The sequence below is a fragment of the Ciconia boyciana genome, chromosome 2, assembly GCF_034638445.1.
Source record: "Ciconia boyciana chromosome 2, ASM3463844v1, whole genome shotgun sequence".
Classification (NCBI taxonomy): domain Eukaryota; kingdom Metazoa; phylum Chordata; class Aves; order Ciconiiformes; family Ciconiidae; genus Ciconia; species Ciconia boyciana.
This window is the reverse complement of record NC_132935.1, coordinates 41,819,029-41,839,558: the sequence shown is the minus strand read 5'-3', so window position 1 is coordinate 41,839,558 and position 20,530 is coordinate 41,819,029. Positions and strand designations below refer to the sequence as shown.

General features: G+C 39.4%; 1 protein-coding gene across 1 annotated transcript in view; it reads right to left on the bottom strand.

Annotated features, from left to right (window-relative positions):
- The window catches only part of TOX (thymocyte selection associated high mobility group box), a 226,640-nt gene that overhangs the window by 102,032 nt on the left and 104,078 nt on the right, over positions 1 to 20,530 (bottom strand). Inside the window, exon 2 of the mRNA XM_072851257.1 lies at positions 6,739 to 6,804. Coding sequence (XP_072707358.1) covers positions 6,739 to 6,804 — 66 coding nt within the window. The remainder of the gene's footprint in view (positions 1 to 6,738; positions 6,805 to 20,530) is intronic.

Here is a 20,530-nt window from a genome sequence, read left to right as displayed (position 1 = left end):
CGCTAATGATTTTTGAAGGCTGGAGAGGGACACTTTTGTTTATACAACTGTAATTATGGGTATATTTGCTTAGGATCCTTAGGGAAAAGATTTTGCCCTCTTTAGTGTTTTTACAGCATGTGCTATAGAATAGGCAGTAAATGAAAGAAGCATTAAGTAAAGGCATGTTTAAGTAACTCATTTTTCAGAGATAAGTAGGTCATATACATTTCTTCTTATGGTCGGAGTACACGTTCAATACTTACTGAACATAATCTGACTACAATCAATTTGAATAAAGGAAGGTAAAGTTGAGGCATTTGATTACAGAAAAAATTAAAAATATGCTTGAATACATACACTGTACCTGTGCATACATTTTGCATTAAAGCTAAAGACGTTCATCCATACTTATATAATACATGCCTGCAGAGAAGGACTTGAGGGCACTGGTGGATGAAAAGCTGGACATGACCCGGCAATGTGCACTTGCAGCCCAGAAGGCCAACCATATCCTGGGATGCATCAAAAGAAGCGTGGCCAGCAGGTCGAGGGAGGTGATTCTGCCCCTCTACTCCGCTCTGGTGAGACTCCACCTGGAGTACTGCATCCAGCCCTGGAGCCCTCAGCACAGGAAAGACATGGACCTGTTGGAGCGGGTCCAGAGGAGGGCCACAAAAATGATCAGAGGGATGGAACACCTCTCCGATGAAGAAAGGCTGAGAGAGTTGGAGTTGTTCAGCCTGGAGAAGAGAAGACTCCAGGGAGACCTTATTGCAGCCTTTCAGTATATAAAAAGGGCTTATAAGAAAGATGGAGAAAGACTTTTTACCAAGGCCTGTAGTGACAGGACAAGGGGCAACAGTTTTAAACTGAAAGGGGGTAGATTTAGATTGAATATAAGGAAGAATTTTTTTACAATGCTGGTGGTGAGGCACTGGAACAGGTGGCCCAGAGAAGCTGTGGATGCCCCATCCCTGGAAGTGTTGAAGGTCAGATTGGATGGGTCTTTGAGCAACCTGATCTAGTGAAAGATGTGCCTGCCCATGGCAGGGCGGTGGACTAGATAATCTTCAAAGGTGCCTTCCACACCATTCTATGATTCTATACATACATATCTATGTACATAAACACAGCCTTGTTAATGCAACTCTTGATATATTTTTATCAGGGACTCAATTCTTTCCCGACTCTGTGCCTGATCCCAAAACATATTAAAAGATTATGTTCTACACAAAAGGGAAAGGTAGGGTAACATTACCTCTACCTTTAACCACCCATTCAGGATACGAAAGACCTGCCTAGTGTTTTTCTTTCCCTGAGGCCATTTAAACCTACATCCCATTTTTTTGAAAGTGGCATCTATAGCCTACTTCAGAGAAATGGAGGAGAGAGAGGTGGACATCCTTTTGGTGATACTCTGTTTTTGAAATGAAAAGATGGTGGACCAGGAAGAGGGAGGTGGAATATGGTCTGAAACAGCCCTGAACTGCAGTCAGCCCGTAGACTGACCAGGTGGCATTGCCCTCTCACGGAGCAGCCTCTCAACTAATGAGCAAAGGCTTTCCAGCTTTTGCGTAGGATTCCCCTGGACTTCAGGGTAGTATGTACCCATGGGACTACACTGGACCACTTTGTGGTCCTCCATCTAAGAACGTTGCTTTTCCTCAATCCTTTCCAAGGCAGCCAGCTTCTGCCTTGCTCTGCTGACTCGGGCTCTAGAGGAGCGACAAGAGAGGAGTCATATCTTCTGGCAGGAATGCATAAATACAGTACCCTGAAATTCTAGTCTGCCTACAGGGAAGGACCAATACAGAGCAAGAGAGGGTAGCTATTATGTAGCATGTATCCATCCCTGCTTCACATGAGTAACAGCTATCCCATTAATACTCTAAGAAATTAGGGTATAAACATGAAATAAGAAGTTAGGGATATATCTATGACCATGTGCATATGGCAACAAAAGGGAGGGGAATCCTTTACTTTCCTATTAACATGGAAAATCTCTCTGTTGGACGTCATTCTATCCTGTTTTACCCCGGAGCTGTATAGGTCAAAACAGTTTTGACACCTATGGTGCCCACTGTATCAAAGACCACGCATACATATCTTATACAGATCTGCCTGGCATAGCTCTGGGAGGGAGGAAAATACCATCTCTGTGCAAGCAGTATTCCTTCCTCTGCCTCAGGTGTCTCTTTTCTTCCCATTGGGGCCATGGGGGTACTGCCCCAAACCATCAGCTCCAGGCCAGTTCTCCTCCCTTTGGATTGTGCAGGGGATTTGGCAGCTGGATTAGCTACCCTTAACTTTTATCAGGCCTCAGGAAGGCTACAAAAGTGCTGAGGCTTTGTGCAACGGAGTCCTGAATTACATTTTGTGTTGTGACTAGGAGGAAATGTAAAATAAACAATATAATTTTATACTGTGCTGTGCGTGGCCCACAAATTACAGGAGGCGGAATTACATGAAGAACAATTCATCTCTGAGATTCCAATTATAGGTGTGGGGAGAAAACAGTATATTTGTGCGAATTTGAAATGCAGAGCAGTTGGCATAATTTTATTTTAAAATGATAAATATTTTCAGATCGAAGTGCAATTAGTAATGAAAATGTCATGTAGTTTTACTATGTATGTTTGTTAATATGGCTGGCATAACTCATTTAGGAGATGCCTGCAGTTCAGTGTCCTGTACTACATATATCATAACCAAAAATACAGTACTTACATGTATATATAAAATGTACACAGAGACAACATTGCCAAACAGCCTTTTGGGACAGTCTAAAAGAATATCATTAATTTTTACTGTATACTTACACTTCTGGCTCAGTTCCAGCACTGGCTTTCTGTAAAAATCATTTCAAGTATAGAATTATGCTATTTGCTTGCAGCAACATCACAGGAACAGTAGTGAGCCATATGTTGCTACTTAGCAACTTAGTCTATAAGTCCCAAAGCATGTACTGATTTGAAAATTGAACAGAAATGATAATTGTTGAGGGATGCTGTGAGGCAACTTGTCTTGGATTACCAAGCTATGCAGATGTTTGATGTTATATAGCAAAAGGAACAAAACTGTATTTTTCCTGTCCAATGGCTGAGCTTTTATTTATGTTAGCCTAAAGGGGATAAATTGATTAAAACCCTTAAAATAATACAAGGTGATGTTTTTCTGGATATGAACACTTTGCAGTAAACAGAAAGAACTGAAGTGCAAAGTTCAGCTTTTTCAGGGCAATCGAAACATTTCTGATGTCTAAATCTTATTTGCTTCTGCAACACAGTTTATTTCATAGCCCCCAAATTTCTTGAAATGTTGGATTCTAGGAAAAGTTAGAGGGAAAAGGCAAAACAAGCAAACCTAACTTCTCAGGGTTAGATCCAAAGCAAGGACATGAGAATGTCAGCATGCATCAGGACCCCAAAAATCCTGCCTTTATAGTCACATAATCCTGAAGATAGCCTAGTGGAAACCCCTTGGTCTTTGGTGTTGTATACCATGACTCAGTCTGCCAACCTACCTCCCAAATAAGCTGTGTCAGACTCTGAAATTAGAAACTGATACTTGCGTCTGACTCAGTCAGCACGATCAGAGCTCGAATAAAATTTTCTGATAGGACCGTGCATCTCCTAACATGTGGGATTCGTATTTTAGTTAACAGATGCGCATCCATCAAGAAGAGTGGAGAAATGAATTCACTCCTCATTCTGACAAAGTTCAAGCCCTCATCTCTGATCTCACAGAGGAACAGCCAAGTTATTGGGGATGGGAGGGAGCCTTGTAATCCTCTCACTGAAGTCATGCAACTGCAAGGCTTGTGAGGACAGATGGAAAATGGGCACAGGAGAAAACTCTATGGATTAAGTGACTAGACTTTCACCTGGGAGACAACATTTTCTCATCCTTTCTTATGGGATTATTTGTTTTATATCCTGTAACAGCAAGTGGAACATGAACAAACAGTCCTGAAAACAGGGACCAGAAAATACACTCACATCCTTTCCTCTTCCTCTCCCTCCCCAGTAAGCCACATAATCTGACATGGTTTGTTTTCAGAGCAGTGAATATCATATTTTGTCCAGTTTTAACAAGCAGATTGGCTGTTGGAATGGTAGTCAGTTCACCAATTTTGGGCGACCATCAAATGTTTATGCATGAGATAGGAACAGTCGGTGTTCCATCAGTCACCATTACAGTCGGTGACGACCTTGCCAATACTGTCAGTGGAGAGCTTCTTAGCTCCTTTGAGGAATGACTAGCAGCTATCTACATCAGCAACAGGTTCAGGAAGGCTTCTCTCACAGTCCCAGTTCTTACTTAAACAAGACAGAGACAGGATTTCCAACACACCCCCGGCTTCCTGCTCCTAGTGTGGTTTTTGCCTCCTTTTAAAAATATTGTTATTATTACAGACTTTCATCTGTATTCACTTAAAAAATGCTGCAATGGTGCAAGCACCAGGAGAGAATCACAGTAAGGGAAAGGAGGGTGCAACAGCCCAAGGCTGATGGCTTCTCTCAAACAGGCACAGGAGGCTGTTTGACCAGAGTGCGTTCAGTAATAACTTAAAATATGGTGCCTAACAGTTGAGCTAGCTCTTGCCACATGGATCCCCCAGCAAAGAACAGAGTTTCGACACCTGCATCTGGGTTTTGAACTCCACCTGGGAGCCAGACACCCAAGAGCTTGGCTTTGGCATAGCGAGATTTTAAATCTGTAAGCCCTTTCTTGGTTCCAGCCCTTAGTAAGCATTCAGGGTTTTCTGTCACCTTTGAATTTGAAATGTCACATTTGATAGATTTTTTCCTTGAAGACAAAATCATTTGCACTTAAAATATCTAGGCCTGGATCTTTAAAGGTACTTTAAGCACCTTACTTCCACTGAAACCAGTGAGGGTTGGATGCATAAATATCTCTGAGGATCTGGGCCTTGTTAGCACATGTAGAAACTGCATAAAAGATTAAAACTTATACTCTTAATTTTTCAATATGCCATTTAAATTATTTAAACTACATGCATACACAATACAAAAATATCAACAGAAGAAAAATAATTCTGATGTATAATGTGGATTTGCAATTCTTTATTCAAAACTATTTAAGACAGACATAATGATTCTCTGAAAGGTAGCAGCTGCCTTATAACAGCAATCATTCACAGAGTTTGTATTTCTACTGTTTCAAACAAATTCAATTAGCCCTTGCACTTCAAAACCCTTAAGGCATAAATGAGATGATACTAGGCTGCTTTAATCTAATAGTAATACTAAAACTTGTCAGTACAGTTTTTGGATTAATGGTTAGAGAAAAATTAATAATATAATTTTTCATTTTTTAATCAAACAGTTCTATTCTAAACTACCTCTGGATCTTGGAGGGTTCTTAGCTGAATAAGTTCAATCACGCAGAAATCCTAAACACAAAGTACAGTTGGTCTCTAAAGGCATTTCAGAATAACTTCAACAGAAAGCTGGGAAGCAACATGGTGGAACATTTTAAAGACAGTCTTTTTGATTGAACAATGTAGCTCATCTCACACAACCTTCTGCTTCCCTGTCCCCAAATTAACCCGTGTACTACACATCATGATTAGTTAGACCAACACAGCTATCTGAAAAACCGTACTTCATGTGGACATTTAGCTTTGAATGTACTGTCACTTTCCAAAGCTGTTGATTCCTAAATGACATCCTGCTCATCTACACACATTTACTACAAATGCAAACATTTCCCACCTAATGAGAGCTCTTCATAGAATCCTACTGGTCCTGTCAGAAAGAGAACCAGCCACTGCTGGGCCTGAGATATTGCATGACCTAGACCACAAGTCTGATTATTCAAGGAAATAGGTATATCAGACTAGCCACTGCTGGGCCTGAGTTATTGCATGACCTAGACCACAAGTCTGATTATTCAGGGCAATTTCTGACACAATCTAACTGACCTGCACCACTATCACCATCACTTACTAACGTGGAATTAAACTGACCGAAACATGTGAAGTAAATGAAAATTTGTCCCCTACACATAGATGTAGCTACAGTTAGACAAACCAAAAATTTCAAAACTGTTTTTGCTTTTCATGAGGCAAATAAAATCTTTAATTCTTAGAAATCTATAGTATCTTAGGGTTCAAGTGGAAAGGTGAGAGATATTTAAATATACACCTAATATCAGAATTAGTGTGTAGGGTTCCCCAAAAGGGAAAGGACTCAAAAATACCTGTAAAGAATCCACATCACATTAAACCCTTTGGGCTGCAAGCTACAGAAGACCAAGTCATTGCCTTAACCCCATGCTAATGGTGTAACACTGGCAACATTCCTCAGCCCTCAGATTAGTGTTAAAAATGCAATTCTTCAACTACAACTGGCCTACAAGTGATAATTAAAGCTATTTGTGGCATGTGTAGCTTATAATGATTAACTTGTCTGCAGTCAGATAAACAAATAACCTGCACCTGTAAAGACTTTATTTCCTGAAGGTAAAACAACTGTTTAGGAAAGATCATGCTGGCAAAACAGCTGCTTGCATTCTGGAGAGGAAACAAGGTAGTATCTTTCAACAAACGCCAACTCTGGTGTTTTATCAGCTCTATCTCATTAACTGGAAACAAGGCTTAAATGCTTTGTTTATAAATTATGATTATTCCTGATTGCAGCAGTTACTGATAGTGCCACTCATTTGCAATGCAACTCTTTGAATTTGTTTAATTACAATTTGAAACAAGGCAGAGAAGATTAATTAACCCACCTGGCTGGCTGGCACATAGTCCTGGCTCGGCTCTGTCATACTCATATACATGTTCTCACCGTCAAACTGCAAAGGAAATAATAGTAAACATTCAGCAAACTTGAATATTTTTCAGCATTAACTGAAAAAAACAGTAGCTATAAAATAATATTACAGCCTGGTTTTAGAGACTTGTAATTGCGTGTGTGCATCTTGTCTTTGATGTTCCTGTTGTCATCCTTATTGACCCTGGATGACAGTGATTTGGAGTAATTAGCGCTCTAGTAATTACAGCTAGCAAGCAAGAAATGAATGGTTTCCTTTCATCTGCAATCTGTTTTAAAACAAAATGGCTCATTTTGTGCACCATGTATACATATTGCTGTTGGTTGTAATGAAGTACTAAGTGAATTGCGCAGTTACTGAGAAAAGGAAGATGAGAATAGAAACTGCACTAAAATGCATCTTAATGGATTCCAACTTTAACTTCTGAGCAGAACAAGAGTTGAAATTTCAAAACAAATTAAACCCTCTCCTATTGAAATGTTCCCGTATCAGAAAATAAGAAATATATTTCCAGGCAGCTTTCAGACATCCAAATGTATGAAACACTATATACCTCCTGACCGTATGGTGTAAGAGGATAGTTTGCTCAATGTGTGAATAAAGTAAACATTCATAATCAGAACTGCAAAAATACCCTTCCGTAAATGATAAATACCATTCCTGGAAATGTATACAAAGCTTTTTTGTTGTTGTTCTTTTTCTCCCCTTAGCTGCAGTTAAGAAGTAACAGAAATGTGATAGAAAGGAGTTGATTAAAATCTGAATGTCTAGATGGAGAAAAACTGTAGAACTGAAGCCTCATCCTGTACCAACACAAAGAAGTATAAAACTACTGATTTCTTATGTAATCTGGAAAATGTCCCCACAGAACTCTTGTCATGCCCGCTCAAGTGGCAGTGCCAACAAGGCAACTATAGTCACAGTGTCTGCTCAAGAGGTAGGGAAAATCTTTTCAAACCTTTCAAGTAGAAATGAACAGCAGGAATCCCTATCCCCAGTCATCAACCACAAATTTCCAGCTGTTACGAGGTCTGTTTTAAATAACTTTCACCTGACCCCTTCTGTGAATGCGTAGAGTGACATATTTTGGAAATGAGCCATTATTTTTGATTGTGGGGCAGCATTTTTAAAAAGTCCCCACTACTGAGCTTGCTCTACTCCTACAGAAGCTGGCAGTGAAATATCCCCTAGACATTTCTTGATCCATGCTGAGCTTCTTGGGATATTCTACCTGCAAGGTACGGGATATTCAACTAGATCAAGGTGGCAAAGTCAAACTGTGGCTTTGGCAAGATAGCTCTACCAATTTTTGCTGAGGCAGCTGAAAAGGCTTTGGCTTCCAACTGTTCATCCTCTTTTTCTGCCAGAGGCTACAAGGCTTGTAACAGCAGCGGTAGAAATAAACAAGTGCCAGCTCCTGGCACAGCAGTTGATGGTCTGCGCTTCCTGGCCAGAGATATTTAATAGATAGTCACAGCCTATCTGTCAGAAGCCCTAGTTTCATGGGAGGGAAAGGGTTATGCCACGGGCACAGATCTGCCATAGGGAATAGAGTATTTCCAAAGTTTGATGGAATAGAGATAGTTGGATTAGATCTTAAAAATAGGGATTGATGGTTGTTCCTTTATTGTTTCTTGTTTACACTTGCCATTTATTTCAGCTTTCTCATTCAAGAATGTTCTTATTTATTAGCATTCAAAGTAGAGTTTGGGGGAAAAGTTTTTTAGCACCTGGATTGTTTGCACACTGGAAAAAAATGCATTATTTCTTCTACTCAGATGGACAGGTGAAACTCTGAAGAGAGATTTCACAGCCTGCGGTTGGAAACCAAGCGTTCCAGTGCAAGGCCTACAGGAGCTCAACTTATTCAGCTTGTCAGACGAAAGGCTGAAAGGTGCCTTGATCACTGCGATTGGTACTTACACCCTGGAAAGATGTCTGATAGCAAGATGTCAGCCTTCCTGACAGTGGTATAATGAGATCTAGCGTTGTGAAATGGGAGTTAGAGAAATTCAGTTCTGAAATAAGATACAAGTTCCTACTTTAGAAGGTAATTAAGCATTATGTCAACAGCAAACTCATCATTTCTTGAACATTTTAAAATGAAGTTAGATATGTTTTTCAGAAAAGATGCATTCCATATCGTATTTATGAGAAATCCTATGGACAGGATAGTTACACTGGCTGGTTATGGTAGTACTATCTGCTCTGGAACGCATGATTCCTTAAGTCTCCTATTTTGAATTTCTCTCATTACCCTCATATATTTGCTGCACTACTTGTAAACATTGCTATAATTCAAATATTATGTTGCACATGTTTAGCTGCAAAGAACATGAAGAAATTTCTTTCCTTTTCTGCATACAGGCTAGATACAGTCCAGGGTTACTTCAATTTATTTTGCCTTCCATAATGCCTGAGCCTGTGATTTAAGAATCTTCATGAAGTATACTAATCTTTCAGATAATTCCTTCTTTTGGATGTTTGGTTATGTGTCCTTGCTCCCAAGCTTGCAGCCACCAAGTCTGCATTCACAGAAAAGTTTCTCTAAGGTCATTTTTCCATGAATCTTGGAAACTTTCATCATTCTGTGTGTTATTGTGGGATCACCTGCCTATCTGATTGGTGCCTTGCTACTAGTGGTGCCTCAGGCATTGATAGGATCTTGGTTCTCAGTCTTTCCTGTTCATTGTTTGTGGCCCTCTATTTAGCTCTGAAATGCATTTGTTCTACCGTGGCCTGTGGGCTTAATGTGAGCATGTATCAATGAAACCAAAACCCAAAAATATACCTAAAGTTAAACTTCCTGGCCTTTTGGCTTGGCCTTAAATGAGAAATGACCTTATGCAATGTTTTGAATGAATTTGTTAGGGTAAATTCTCAGAAAAATATATTGATGCATAATGTCTGTAAAATCTGAATGACCTGTTAATATCTAAAAATACCCAGCAGCTTTTTGATTCATTACTTAATTTCTTCAACAGTCAAACATGGAGTTTAGTTACTGCAATATTCAGCATCTGCTTGTTAGAAGTATGTGTAAGGTGTTCTGTAATAGGTTGTATAGTTCAATAAGATTTGATGCAATCTGTATTTTTTGTAGTGTTTATATTTGCAGGATGCAGACTGTAATGTATTAGCTGACACTAACACTGTTGCTGTGTTAGTATTTGTACTACATTTACAATTATATAAGTTATTATCTGCTCTCAGTCTAGTGCGGTGTGGTACATGGCTTCTTGGCAGTTCCTAAGACTTCAGATGTGAGCCTGAAAAACACCCGTAAACTCGAATGATGAAGCATATGCACACGCACCTCCTACAGCGGGTATTGTCAGGAGATGCCTCCTTTAAGTTCTCAATGTTTACTAAAGTGTTTATAAAAAGTGAAATTCTGATTTTTGTATACCAAAATAAAACAAAATGTTTACTTCAATACTGAATTGTTTATTCATCATCCCCTTTCCCAACTACCAAAGAAGTGTGGAATACAGATGACCTATACATCCCACCCCAGCCATAAAAACAGTACACAAGCCTTCAATAACAAGAAGTTCAGACACTGATGCAGCACATTGTATCTGTGCCCACCTTGCACAAATGTGACTATCCCACATTGAAACAATAAACAGAGAAAAAAATGCCAACAATTTGATCAACTGGAAGGTGTCCTACTGGTGTTTTTTCCCATGTGTATCAGAAGCTTCCAAAACAAGCCCCTAAACACCACAAATGAACATTGAATCATTTCGCCTTTTTATACACTGCTTTGTAACATGCAGGCTCTGCAGCATGGCACCTCTCAACAACTCTCCTCCAGGACAGCTTAACTCAACTCATACTACGTCCACCTTGAATTCAGCTTTACAAGTGAGGCGATTTATGCAACAGCTGTTCAAGCAACCTATCTGGATCAGACAGTGAGTCAAAAGATCAACAGATACGACCCAAAGATGCCTCCAACCACCAGATTTTTCTTCCAGGTTGTACTCCATGCCTCCAAAATTGTCTTATGTTACTCATCATCCCAGGTCTACATGAACCTTGTATTCCCTAAACTTCCCTCCCACTCACTGTGCTTCATTTCAAACAAAGAAACTGCACAAGCATCACTTTTAGCCTGTGGATGATTCATCCAAACAGAACAGACAAAACACAAAGGCAGGCAGTTAAATTAACTGTCTTTTATGAACCTATGTATGATGTATATATATCATATGACATTTCATCTAAAGCTTTCCCAATGTGTCTCCAAGATCCTTCAGTATCATTACGGGCAGATTTCAAAATCTTTCATTTTTATCTATTAAAAGTGAATGCTAATACAATATTCTGATGTGTCATAATAACTACTCTTGACAACATTTCTTTTCATATTAAAGTGTAACTGCATGAGAAGTTTGGGTGAGAGCAAACTAAGAATATGACTGCATTGTAATATGAAAAGGTATATAACTGGGAGCTGGTTTTAATATATATTCAGAATTGCATCATATTTTTTATTTAAATGATTATTATAAATAAAACATTCAGGCAATGCTATGGCATGGCCAGTTAGAATCTCCCTTAGAATAACCTTTGTAAGACAAGTTATAATGTTCAGCAACCAACATGCACAAAATATCCAAGTGCTGTTATTAAATGCAATTTACTCATATAAGTTAGGAACATAATTACATAAACACTGGCTGACTGTTACTGATCCAAGAGCTATGGCAGAGTTCAGCAAATGTCCAGAGTGTTAAGACTGTTTTATCAGGCATGGATTTACCAAGGGATCCAAAGCTGGCTTTTGTCTCCCATTAGCATGGCATCACATCAGAGTCATATGATGTAGTCATGGCCAGGAAGCCTGTTTTAGTCTTCCCACTTAGGTTGCAGCCAACTCTGCCAGCATTTATAATAATGATTATGAAGTAGCAAAGCTTGCAAGAATGGCATTTTTGTATTTATCCTTTATGTGCTTCTTTAAATGAAAAACACCCTGTGTGGACTATGTCACGAAGACATTATAATCAGGTTGCACAAAAACAAATAGACAACAAAATTTCTCATGGTGACACCAACTTACAGAATCTTCATTACAGCCTACATACACAGAATAATTTGGAAGACAAAAAGGAAGGTGCAATAGGGCAGAAAGAACTAGAAGGGTTTGAAAGCCAAAGAGGATAACTGGAAACAAAACATATTTATATACTGCTAATTGTATGTGCGTATACAGTGATTATAAATGCAGAGACATAATTGCATTAACTTCATGTAGCTAGTTCATATGACAACTGCCACACGGATGCACAAGTTCAACAGAGGCTTCCAGCCGAACTATGTGTCCTCCCCTCCCCATGGGCTACCTTCTTCTATGCCAAGTCACCCTGTCTTCACTGCCAGGGTCACCTGTGCTATCTGGATTACAGGGAGAATGAATTTTCACCCCTCTCTTTATCTCTGTCTTCTTGCTACCTCACACTTCTTTGCTGTTGTTGAGAGAAGTGAGGGTTTATTTTGCTCCTTTTTCATCCACAGTTTTCAACTTCTGAGGGAATTGCATATTTGCTTTCTCTTCGTACGCATATATATATATATATATGTGCCCTAAGTTCTGCAGGCATAGTTATATTAGCTAAAAGAAAAAAAAAAATCAAGCACATGGATCTTTGAGCTTCTTCTAGTTCATACGGAAGTGCAGCACAGTATGATAGTACTACAGCTCGTCCAACTGCAGTGTAGGCAGGGAAGCATGATGAATACTAGCCCATATGGCTTTTGATGCCAAAACAAGCTTGGGGCTGGGGTGTGGAGGGGGAGCAACTTCAGACGCTGTTTTGCGCCAAAAAGGACTGTTGTGGTTTAACCCCAGCCAGCAACTGAGCACCACCCAGCCGCTCACTCACTCCCCCCGTGGTGGGATGGGCGAGAGAATCGGAAGAGTAAAAGTGAGAAAACTTGTGGGCTAAGAACAGTTTAATAATTGAAATAAAATAAAATAAAATAAAATAATAATAATAATAATAATAATAATAGCATATGCAAAGCAAGTGACGCACAATGCAATTGCTCTCCACCAGTCCCCAAGCAGCAGCCCCCCAGCTGGCTTTCCCCTAGTTTATATACACTAAGCATGACACCATATGGTATGGAATAGCCCTTGGGCAGTTGGGGTCAGCTGTCCTGGCTGTGCCCCCTCCCAGCTTCTTGTGCACCTGGCAGAGCATGGGAAGCTGAAAAGCTCTTGACCAGTGTAAACACCACTTAGCAACAACTAAAACATCAGTGTGTTATCAACATTATGCTCATCCTAAATCCAAAACACAGCACTCTACCAGCTACTAGAAAGAAAATTAACTCTGTCCCAGCCGAAACCAGGACAAACAGCAATATCCTGAAACATAGAGATTAAAGGAGAAGAAGCAAGGGGAGAGATGATCAAATTGGTGAAAGTTGCTGAATTTAATAAGTTCAGCTTCTGGGTAAAGCCACTTGGACTCGACATCCCGATTTCTTCAAAGGATGTTACAGATCTTCAAAGCCTGTGTTATTAATCACATAATATAAACACAAATTTCTCCCATCTTAGATTGGAACTGGAAGCTAGATTTAAATTTAAACTTGAGCTATACCTTTTAACTATAATTTACCTTACTCTGATGTTACCCCAACATAATTCGTTGTGTTTCATTTTAAGAAAATGTTGCAATAAGATTGTGTAAAAAGATTATTTATTTCTAGTAATTTAGTGATTTTAGTGCTTACAGCTTATAGATATCATTTGTAACTTACATTATCTAAAAGCCACTAATCCTGAAAAAGCTTTAAAACTAGGTAATTTTGTTTATTTTAAACCAAATGCCAAGAGTGGGCATTTTCTCAGGTTGCTCGATGACAAACAGAGTGGTATTTTATTTTACTCAGAGCTGCTGAAATGAGACTAAAATAATGATGGGATACAATACAAATCATCAAATGGCTATGCTAAAGAAACAGTTGATCTTGTTACAGCAACCATTAAAGATAAAAACAGACATGCTTTGTAAACATTATTACACGATGGTAAATCCCTTTCTTGACACAGTTTGGCAGAGCGCTGTCTGTATTAAACTGAAACTCCATTTTGTCCCCTGAACTCCATTTTGTATGCTGTACTGAACACATGTTTAAATTTGCCCAAGACAGGTTACAGTAATGCATTCCAGACAGGCATCCGTCCTGGGAAAGGGGCTTGACACCTCGCTGAAGGACCATCACAGGAAAATTGTCAAAAAACAATCTAGTACGATCAACTTTGATTGTCTCTGTTCTGCCATCTTCCCTCCCTCCTTCCAGGATCTTTTTTCAAAAGAGGAGAATACTGGAAGACTATGAGATTGGGTGAAAATGCCTGAAAGGAGCACCATGGCAAAAAGAAGTCAAATTTCTTTGCAGAGCTGGATGTCCCTGTATGGCCAGACTGGCAGGACATGGAGAAGTCCTGTCCCACCTGGAACACTAAGAGCCCTTCAGGTCACAGAAAGTTTGATGTGCCAAGCATTAGAGAGGAGATGACATGTCTCAAGTTTATTATTGTTATTAATTTTAATTCTGTAACTCGTTTTCAGGAGTAAAGTATTAGGAAAATCCTTTATGTCTCTATAATTTTCCTACATGATGTCCAAAGAGTCTAAACCAGGAATATGGGGTGTGATGTGTTTAATTAATCCAAGTTCAGTGATGTGTGGGCTAGGCATATTGGAGTTGGGAAGGAATCTGTCCCGGTCTCAATGGCTCCCCGAAGAGTGGGAGCAAGCCACAAGGTGGGTGGGCACTGGCAGTGAGCCCCAGAGCGGGAAGCGAGGGTGCTGCTTTGCAAGGAAATGCTGTCAGACATTTCCTATACTTAGAAAGAGCCAAAAACAGCGACAAAACTCTCTCTGCCTATAGCACCCAATGGACTTTGATACATTCACTGCTTGGATCAAAGTGCGATAGGGCTTGCAGACTAGCATTGCATTGTGTCTTTTCTACAGCCTGGCTTTCAAAGAGGACATGTTTTGAAAATACCCTGCTTGATTCTCCTAGAGTGAAACCATTTTAATCTCATTTTCCATTTATAACACATACTATTGCCAAAAAAGTATAGGCAGTGCAGTCAAAGTTTTCTCTCAGATTTTTATGCCTGTGCCATAAATATCCAACCCAGACCTTCTACCATTGCGTTCCCCCAAGCTAACTCACTATTTACCACTCTCGTTGCGAGAAAGGGGAGGAACCAGAGGGTTTGCCAAGTACATTCTCAATGGTGGCAAGCTGTCTGAATATCTAAATATACACTGGTAGTTAAAACCTGAATGATGGCACTACAGCATTTGTGTTTTTCCTGCACTTAATAGAGGTTAATGTGTAACCGGAGAGGAGGTGAAGGGGGGTGTTTAGCTTCTTGCTTGGAGTCTGCATGTGTCAATGCCTGACAGAGCCTTGAAGTTGTTAGCCTGCATGCAGAGCGCTAGCTGAATGAGGTTACAGTGCTGAGCACAGCGGGCTAATAGAAGTAGGATCAGACTGATAGGAGGAGTGGCAGAGTCCAGGCACAGCTGAGTGTATCAAAGACAGCCCAGGGGAGAGCGGGTACTGTATTAGTCCTTTGTGTACATTTAAATGGAAGACAGTGAGCATGCAGAGATGAACTCTGAACTCTCTCTGCTGGGCTCCTGCTCCTTTTAACCTTGGGTGTTAAATAAAATAAAATAAAATAAAATAAAATAAAAAAAACCCCAAACCAATGCACTGTAGTCTGGACTCCTATGCTAAACTATCTCTTGCATATTGAACACTCATTAAATAAACATACCGAGATCAAAGTGGCAAGTGCTTTTGTTATTATTTTACTCAATCCAGACTAAATTATAGATGTAGCCACCCACTGGGAAAATTGGGTGATAAGGTGGAAAGGTTTGAACAACTAAGGTTAGACCTTTCTTTTTCTGCCTACAGTAGCTGAGGAAATTTGTTTAACCTGGTAGGCTTGTAATATTTTCCAGCTCCAACACACCTGGCCAGTTTCATGACAAGGTCTGATCCTGCATCATGGAAGGTGAAGGGAATTGTGCCATTGCCATTTGGACAGGAACTGGATCAGGTAGAATGGTAAGGTAGCAGGGCCCTTCCTACTTTGAGTTTCAGAGTCATTTTTGTCAATATTCATCTCTGCCTCATCATTTCAAATGGTAGATTATGTAACAAAACACAGGAAAGCTTAATAAAAAGGATCTACAGAGAGCAGACAGATGACTAGAAAAAGAGCATTTTTTGTATATTCACGTGCAGAGCCCCCTGTGTTGCAGTATGGCAGAAGAGAGGCTCCGTAGACCTTAGTGAATGAGTTTTGCACAACTAGGACAAAACCATTCCCTTGCATGACTACAGTGGGAGCTGTGTGCAGGGACCCATGGACAGAATTTGACCCACTATGTTATTTATAGAGTGAATGGGGTATATGTAGTTCCTGTGGGAAAGTACATCTGCTTCTACACAGCAGAATCTGAGACATAAAATGGGCCAGAACAACATTAACAACAAAAGCACAAGCAAAATTCCACTACTATTCTGAAAATCCTATGACAGAAGGTCTTAAGAAGTAAAATAAAGGTAACAATTGCCAGGTAACTAGAAAATCTTGCCTGCATACTGCTATGCCTCATGTTTAAAAGAGTAAGGAAAAAAAACCCATGGCACACTTAGAAATCTATGGCTTACTTAGAAACCAATTTTAAGAAGTTATTGAAAGGCTTGATCATCTAACAACTTAAGCACTTCAGACCAATGCAGCAGGTCATTTGAGCACATGCATAACATGCATTAAAATCATCGCATTGAAGGGGATGACAGTGTGAGAGTATTTAAAATCAAGCACCCATTCAAATATGTGATAAGATAGGACCCAAGAACTCAGAAATTTACAGGAACAGGCATAAAATACTGAAGTATGTGCCAAACTCAAATGGGACAAATCAGCTTAAATTTCCGGTAAACCAAATTATTTAGCACAGTCTGATGGGATCTCATTAGGTACACCTAATTCAGACCTGGAGAGGGTGATAAAAAAAATGACTAATTGCAAGGATTTAGCAAAACACAGACATCTATTAAATGACAAAGGTGTTGTAGGGCTGATGATACACAATCGTAGTTTACCAAAACAGCTACCGTGGCAGCCATGTGGACCATCCATCCACAGTTACTCTGGTATATGAGGAGCTCCATTAATTTCAACAGGATTATTTTAATGAAGAATGTCACGCACGTTTATTTCCCTGCCAGCATCAAACAAGAAGTTGGAGCCCCATGCATGTTCAAAAGAGGAATCTGAAGCAACATGAGTTTTTATGTTTACAGTTCCAACAAAGATTCAAAAGCTTGACAAGGCTTGTAGCTTGACTTACTTCTTTGCTAGGATGGTCTACAGATCGAGCTGAGCCACACTGACAGAGCAATCTAGAGAAGTTTGCAGTATTCTATCCCAAAATAGGTCATTCAAGAGTAGATGTGGTTACAAATGTTCAAAATATTACTCAAAAGCAGAAGAGGAAAAGTTGTTTTACTTTTTTTTCTTATTGACTTCAGTGAAGATGTGTCCTTGATGTAATGAAATCACTTATCAGTTCTCAAAAATTCTAACTGTTCTCTCTACACCTTTTAAGATAAAATTTGACTTCCAAGATTACAGTTCATTTTATGACTAAATTATTTCATGACTGTTTTCATCTTTTGTTTCTATTTTGTCCAGTAGCAGTCATAACAACTTTTTTTGTTAAAGAGTCTGCAACAGTGTTTCCTTTATACATTTGATATATTTTCTTTTAACAGAAAAAACAAGTCTATGCAAATATATTTCAATTTTTTCTTAGTTTTGAAGGTAAAGAGCTAAAATATCAAGTTACAGTTGTACCTGCCACTCTCTTACCAAAACCCTTTACAGATGAAAAATGTTCTACCTCCTCCTCCCTCCCGCTTGAAGAGTGCTACCCTCAGCGCTGGTTGCTGCTTTGCCCATCAATACACTCTGAATCTATTACTGTTGTACATTCCTCACAGCAAATCAGATAGCAAAAGTTACTCAAACCTGGCATTATCAGCATCATGGCTGTTGTCTTTCCAAGAGGCCATGCATATCAGCATGAGGCAGTCACGTTAGCGCTGGGAGGAAGCTCCCTGGGCAGGCAAATCCATCCCTTGAATAACAGCAGAATAGGTTTCACACAGCATACGCAAAAGCATATTGTCAAGTCCTGCCTCCCATACAACTCCAGCAATGGTGTTTCCATGAATTTCTCCTTTCGGTTCAAACTCTTCAGCAATTTTACTATTTTATCTTAAGACCTTTTTCCATCCTTACAATCTGCTGAGACTAATGATTCTTAGCTTTTAATAACACTCCTGAACACACTTAAAGACAGATACTCTGTCCTCTTCTTCAGGAAGCCTATTTTAAATTCCTTTAACCTTCTTTGACAACATGTTTTTTTCCAAACATTCTCTCGTTTGTAACCACTTGTGTGCTTCCTTTTACTGATGTCCTTTTCACCATCTCGTGTGCTGTCCAAAATGAATGTAGTGCTCTAGCTAGCTGTGGACAAATCTGAACAGGTTCTCTATTCCCAGGGTTCATCCAGACTGTGGTATGCATCAGCCTCTTCCTCCCTGCACACTTTATTTAGAAAATGCTTTGCTTTTTTCCAGCCCTTAATAAATGAAACCTCTGAAAGCTTCTCCTGACCTATACAGTAGCATGGAAAGTTGCCATATATTTAGGGTAGATAAGATGATCTATGACAAATGGTGAAGATCTAAGCTCCACAGCTTTCAGCCCAAGTCAGAGCCCTATGTTTTTTCAAATCAACCATTTCCAAGATGAATCTTATGATGAAACTAACTTTGAAACATTTTTACATGAAAAATGAAAAAACTCTTTCACCAGAAGAACGTGCCTGTTCAAGCACACAGCAGCACTGTGGGAAACCCTGGTTCAGTCCTACTCTGCTATTCCCTCATATAACAATTGTGCACCACAGCCACAGACTACGGGATAGTCTTCTCATATCACTTCCTGTGGCAGTTAACTTTCTAAAAGTACTTGACGACATAGACTTGAATTTGCCTCTCTCACATCTAGCTGAGCACTCTCCCTCACAGTATGTTATTTTCTGGTATCGGTCTTTCTAGTTTTGAACAGAAATCACATCCTGGCCCTGAGAAATTCTTCTTAAGGAAGAACTGAAAAAACCTGGCAGTTATGGTTTTTGTCAAATGAATATTGGCAAAACTATTTAACTTCAAAATTTCCAGCCTGATGTACTTCTGAACTCCCTGAATGCAGCGAAACAAGCTGAGCTCTGTTATGCTGGAAAGGGCCATGCAGAGACATGAGGGAAGTGCTTCATTTTCACCACTTACCATGAAAGGAGCTCTGGTGCAGGCTTCTTTCTGGCAGGCCAGGATGCAGCAGGGCTGCGATTCACTGGCAGTCATTCCCCACGTGCAGCCACTCAGAGGGACACAGGTACTCTGCACCCCATGGCTAGGAGACGAGTTACAGACAAGGTGGCCATGGGCTCCCCTCACCTTGGCTGGCATTAAACTACCAGTCCCTGCAAAGTGGGTGTCAGCATTTTTGAACAGAACTGTGACACCAATGTAACAACAAACCCCTTGAAATACAGAAGTGCTATGTTTTAGACAGATAATCCTACGACTCACACAGTGCAGCCTGTGCATTCGGTGCACTGAAATAGAAGCAAAACTAAGTATTTGCTAATCTTCCTATAATTATAACAATCTATGTTATAACCACTGTTAATGAGCTAACATAATTTTAAAATAAATGGATAATATAACAATGTGATTAAAGCTTGATGGAGCTGTTCTTATGCTTTTATGATATAAAAATGGCTTCTTATTAGCTTTTGATGTTTCATTTTCCCCACAGCATCACAATATCTGCTTCTGGTTTACCCAATTGTACAATAATTGTTGTTTAACTTCAGCAATCTCATAGCCTAGTCAGACTCTTTAGCCATTTTATTAATCAATGAAAGTACTCTATAACAGTAATGTCATTGAAAATATGCCTTATCATTTTAGTGCCCCATATTATAGTCTCTCACCTCTCTGTATAAACTGCTGAATTATTAATACACCATCCTCCAGATTTGATAAAATCTGTGATGAAAATTATCATAATCTTCTATGCCTAAAGACCATTAAATGAGTGCACATTAAACTTGAAATAAATGGTTTGAATAATTTTTGTTTTAAAATGTTCTTTGTGTTTGGAAGACTGAAATGCATATTAACATTTTTAAAGTTATGGAACAACCCACTGAAAACTACAGCTTTGATGGTCATACCTAACATGATGTCTGTACCGTGCATACTCAGAATAAACTTTCTTCACATGGTCAAACTCACTTTCAAACTAAACTTTCCCAGTCTAAATAACTTCATTCTGTGTCTATTAGGTTAAAAAAAAAAAGTAAAGATGGAACAGAGAAAATCAAATGGGCAAATCATGCTCTGATTTGCAGATATACAACCCCAGCAGAAACACAACAGATGCATAAACGTTACCAAAACCATATTTAGCTCCTTCACTCCCACATTAAAAGGCATACAAAGCACCAGTTGAAATAATCATATATTTGCTGATGGAGTAAAATGTCCTTGATTTGAATGCAATTCAGAATGAAACACCTTTTCACAGACGGGTCCTGTACTA